General features: G+C 32.6%; 1 protein-coding gene across 3 annotated transcripts in view; it reads left to right on the top strand.

Annotated features, from left to right (window-relative positions):
• The window catches only part of LOC148605122 (transcription intermediary factor 1-beta-like), a 68,507-nt gene extending 65,043 nt beyond the window's left edge, over positions 1-3,464 (top strand). The window contains exons 4-5 of one of the 3 annotated variants that reach the window (XM_088549579.1): positions 2,368-2,514; positions 3,234-3,464. In XM_088549579.1, coding sequence (XP_088405705.1) covers positions 2,368-2,514; positions 3,234-3,306 — 220 coding nt within the window. In that variant the 3' untranslated portion in view covers positions 3,307-3,464. Of the gene's footprint in view, positions 1-2,155; positions 2,214-2,367; positions 2,515-3,233 lie in introns of those variants that run through there. The other 2 variants (XM_088549583.1, XM_088549584.1) reach the window with 2 other exon arrangements.
• The last annotated feature ends 2,290 nt before the right edge of the window (positions 3,465-5,754 follow it).

Raw genomic sequence — 5,754 nt, 5'->3', positions numbered from 1 at the left:
GATAAGTTCAATGTGAAAAGATTGAAAATATCGATGTGAAAAGTCAGGTAATTTGGAACTTAACGACTTAGAATCATTTCAAGCGTTTGCTTTTATATTTTTGATTTCATGCATGTACAATTTTGTTGTCATTAAAGTTGCATATTTGTAACTTTGAAATTCTACTTTCACTTTCAACAATTTTTATCATACCCCATTTAACCCTTTGAGTGCCAAGGCTATTCCTTTATTTTGCCAAGGAAAAATTTGTAGATTCAAATTCAACAGTCCTGCATATGATGTTGACAATAACCTTACGTCACCAGAAAGGGCGGGGTGACAGAAGGCAGAAAGAAATAGACATAAAATATTCATCATTTGGATGGTTTTTAATATATATTATATGTTATATAAGTTTTAGTACATATATGCATTGATGTACTTACTTACATAAAAATGTACCCAAAAGTCAAGTTTTAGTACATATCCGCATTGATGTACTTATATAAAAATGTACCCAAAAATTGGAAGGAAAAATTTTTTTAAATATTGTAAAAAGAATATAATTAGACATTTCATGAGAAATGTCTTCAACTTGTCGATTTTTTCTAAATAAATCTAATTTACCACACTAAACCTTTTTAATGCTTAAACCTATAGTTAGAACACAAAAAGATTTCACAAGCCGCTATATTTACACTGATAATGATTTGAAAAGAATATAATAAGCTATTAAAACATCTAAAAAGAAGTAACTTGAATTTCATACACTCATGTATCCATTCTCCTTAAACAAGTACAGTTTAAAAAACAAATAGAAGTAAAAGCGTACGTACTATCAAGATAAACAACCTAATTATTGTATTACAAATCCTACACCCCATGCAGGTCCGGGTGTTAAAAGAATAGGCCTGCAGCAGCGCTAAGCTTGTCGTATAAGGCGACTAAATAGTGCTTAGAAACCTAGCCGGGGGCTAGGCGCTCTGCCCACAGAGCAACTGGGATGTGTGCCCCAGGTGGTGGAATGGGGTACCCCTGGCGTATTACATGCTGGGGTTGTCAGGCTATAATACGGAAAACCTGACCGCAAACCATAGTGGTGCACCGTGTTGGGAAAGATGCCACGTTCCTCGCACGTTAAAGAACCCTGTTGTGGTATTCGATAGGAGTAGGAACCTTTGCGCTCCGCCACAGGAGGCTAAATTGCCCGACCTTACCCACCTCTCCCTATTTCCAGTGGCAATCAAAATTTGTCGACCCCATTGTCCTTGTGTCCCATCCCTTTTTCATTTCATCATCATTTCATGTTCATTTTATCATCAATTTCATGTTCATCGTCTGAATATAGCTGAAATATTGCTGCTCGGACGTTAAACACCAACAAACAAAACAAACAAACTTTTTATTTTATATGTTTTATTGTGATGTTGTTGTTGTTGTTTCTGTTGTTTTGTTTTTGTTTGAATGCTTGTTTTTCATGTTTTTTAAGCCCTGACGTTTATATTGATAATTCATTATTAGAATGACTAAATATTCCATGTATTTTGATGCAAATATTATGTAATTTTATGGAGGGATACTAGATTTGATATGTGTCAAAGTTTTCTTTTCTCTCTTTCTACCCCGGACTTGACATTTTATGAGCAACTCGGCGGGTGTTTCTAGAAAAGCAGAGGACGCTTACCCTACCGGTGCATCTGGTCCATGCTCGCAGTTTTTAGTGGAGTCCGAGTTGCTCATTTGCTTTTGTTACTTTGTATGTATGCTTTTAGTTACTCTATGTTCTCTGTGTGTGTGTGTGTTTTCCATGTCGGGTCTTTGTCCCTGGATTACATTCTTTTGATTACCGCTATAACCTTGGTTCCCTTGATTACTCTTTGACAAAAGCCACATGCTTTACTTTATTATCGCCTATCAAACAGCTTTAATAAAACCGTTAATGTCAGAAAACAAATGATGCAGGACAAGACAGTTGAGAGCCTAAACCAAGTCATGAAAACGTAAACAGCCTTGATGCTCCCAATGTTGTTTTAGTCTCTGCAATGCAACTTTGCAACCAAATGAATATACATGTACATGTAAGTGTGGCGGAACATTAAAAAATACAAAAGCTCTTTTAAGAACGTCGCTATGGATAATATATCTAACTAACAGATTTATAGTTTGTTTAATCTAGGAGAGGGAGCATTAGTCTACGTTTTAAATGGAGAAAGTTGGGACGATTAAGCAATAAGGTGAATATATAAATTATTCTTGGTTCCATTTAAGCCCATAGTGGGTATCTACAAATATAATATTATATAATACTAATAAAAACCGAAGAAAAGCAAAAAGGATCAATTTGTTATACATGAGAAAAATATTTTCAGCGAATGCATTCTTTTTTAGCTTAAATAAAAAAAATGATGATCTGAAGGAGGACAAGAAAAATCTTCAACAAGAAACCAGACGGAAGGATAAAGATTTGGATGCTCTTAGGCTTACTGCTGCTAAGACAAATCAAGAGTCACAGAACAAACAGAAAGAAATTGTCGCGTAACCTTTTTACTTGAGTTCAATTTTTATGATGAACAACATAACCAAATGAGATATTAAACAAAGCTTACATTTATTTTTGTTATTGGAATGAATCATATTGCTAAATCATAAACAAAGCAGCATTCATATTGTAAGCTACATCGACGATAAAGAAATTAACTACATGTAATAACAATTTTATGCGTATATCAGAAGGCTTGCAAACATCAATCATTAGGTTATGACTTGCTAGAACCGCGACGATAACAGTTTCTTTTTCCGCCGCAGTCGGGATAGTTTCGCTTTTTACCATTTGACCTTAAAGACACTATTCCATGGAAACACAAGTCACCTGATCACAATTCTGCTTCACAATTGGCCAAATACTGATAACTTAGTGGTGTTCGAAAAAGTGATATCAAAAATTAAAATTGCGTGCCATGTGTTATGTTCTGAATAAAATGTAGAAAATCATAAATAAAAAGATAATACTTACTGCGTCGGCTATCTTTTTTTAAAGACAGTACCTGTTTTAATATATCAACAAACTTATACATGTATCACGTGTTCAAAAACAAATTGTTATCAATACAATTGCACAATTGCAGAAAGCAGTTCTAGTTTGTCAATATCTATAATTTGACATTATGTTAACTTTTCACTCATTTTAAGAACTAACTTCTTATTGAATAAAATAATATTGATTGAATAATCAGTTATAGAGATTTCTTTTGCAGTTTGAGACGAGAAGTCCAGTGGTTACGTTTGGAAATTGACGCCTTAAAACAGCACTCTAATAAAACAAATTAAGAGTAATAACGCTGATAAATTCGTTAGATACTCACTTTTAGTCTTCCTTCTTCAGTGACTTTTATAAGGAGTTTTCAGAATGTACTATAGATTACAATAATTTAACAACAAGACATGTTTGAAATATTTGTATGTATAAAGAGTTTTTTTTTTATCAACTTTTCTATTCTTCTTATTCAATATTCATTTTTTACTAGACACAGACATACACAACAAAGAACATAAAGTAACTAAAATCATACATACAAAGTAACAAAAGTAAATGAGCGACTCGGACTCCACTAAAAACTGCGAGCAAGGACCAGGTGCACCAGTAGGGTAAGCGTCCTCTGCTTTTCTAGTGATGTTATTCAAAATAATACTAGTATGTTTTAATATTCCGAACAGTTGTGGTATCCCCGTTTCCACCCACCCTCTCATTTAGAAATGTCAAACGTTATTATCCACCGTCTTTCAGAGTGTTATGATATTGAAACTGGAAAACACTCGCCTGAAATGAGAATATATGTTGAATACATTGATAATTAAAACAATAGTACCCAACATGTCTATTATACACCGTTTATATGCCAAAAATTAATATTTTAGTTCATGTTGAGGGTTTTTTTCAAGGGTATGGGTGGCAGTTTTTTGACTTGGAAAAGTTCAAATATTTATTACTTGGGCTCATTTGAAAGCTAAGACAATATGTTAATGTACATGTACCATATCTTACAAAAGCTTGTTTAAACTACGGTATTCTGAAAAAAAATGATTATAACGGGGACTATAAAAAAACTAATAGTAATTGTCACACCTAAACGAAAATCTAAACGCCTGAATTGATCAGGTATGTTGGGCACACCATTATCTTAATTAGGAATGCCTAATTAAAAGTATGAGTTGTACGGTATCAGTATGCAGAGAATGAGGATTCTGCTTGATACTGAGATCATTTTTCTATGAGTATATGTAATATTTTTAATATATTTTTTTAAATTTTTTTATTGAAAATTAGTTTTTCGTGGTTCATTTATGTAGAAAATTAAATTATCTATCGCATGACACCAAATTTGAGACGTTTAAGTTGAGACATAACTTGAAGAGTCGAATTTATATGACTTTTTTCGGAAAAATCGAAAATCTAATTTTTCGCAATTTTTTTTTTTTATAAATTCTGACTACGAAAATCGTCAACATTCATTAAAAGAACCCCAGAAGTATTAATTGTGATAATACTAAACAGAAAATACCAATTTAGCCATTCTTTACTGAAGCATACATGTAAATACTCTAGGGGTTTTGACATGGAAAAATATGCCAATTAAAGCAATTGTTCGGCGGAGTAGGGATTTTTTTTCATTTTTTCATTTTTCTTTCAAGCTCAAGTGTTATCGCAATTTTCTGGGTACCGTTGTAACGCGAGTTATTGGGCTATATGATGTTCCCCAGGAAGACTTAGACAGCTTTTTTGGGTTACAAATATAGGCTTATACGAAAAAGAATCCGAGAATATTATTTCGCGACAAAATAAAGTAACTTCAAATCACCATGAAGTTGATGAGTGAGGGTGCACTTACGTAAATCTTAAACAATGAAACGCATAGTACATTAATTAACTACATCTAAGATCCTATGACGCATTTCGAATCCTAATCTGCTTGTGAAAGATTGTAGCTTGAAACACGTGAACAGCATAACGAAATTTTCAATACTAATATGAGTGAAATTTTGAAATGTTGTATGTATTTAACCATTGCCATAAAATGGTATGTCAAGAGTACTGATGGATATTTTCTGATTGTTACTAATATGCGTGTAAATTATTCTTCCTTACAATGACAGCCCTAAACAAAAAAGATGTTGCAAAATTTGTTTTTATCTTTTTTCTGTGATTGTTACTTTCTTTGCCTTTTTAAACCTAGTTTTTTTTATTTTGTTGTTTATTTTGTATTTTGTTACCTTTTTACCATTTTAAGATTTTTTTTTTTGTATATCAAATCATGTATGTTGATTGTGCTACACTGAATGTTATTACATTTTACATTGAAGGAGATACTAGAATTGAGAAAATAGACAGACAACGTAGATATTTCGACAATGAAATCCGTTTGTATTAGACAAGACAATTTGTGACAAAATATTTAATGTGTCGCAGCATGTGGCCAATATATATATGTATCGGGATAGACAAAACACCTACGAACCTCCGCATTTAATTAGAAATTATTGTATGTTGCATTAAAGGATACTAAGTACATGTAATGCCATTTTAACACCTAATGTTGTCACAAATTTTGTGTTATTGTGTCCAGATTAAGTCATTCTTTCAACACAGATATATGGTAATAAGTCTTAGTTTTTCTTAGTTTGATGTTATTTGTAGTGATGTGACCACTGATTTACCGATTATGACAATAGCATGAAAATGCTATTTAAACACCACCGGTATTCACGCCAGAGTGGAAA

Source organism: Perna viridis, chromosome 10 (genome assembly GCF_037379345.1).
Source record: "Perna viridis isolate PV_CMFRI_1.1 ecotype Kerala chromosome 10, ASM3737934v1, whole genome shotgun sequence".
Taxonomy (NCBI): Eukaryota; Metazoa; Mollusca; class Bivalvia; order Mytilida; family Mytilidae; genus Perna; species Perna viridis.
This window is presented reverse-complemented; position numbering and strand designations above follow the sequence as displayed.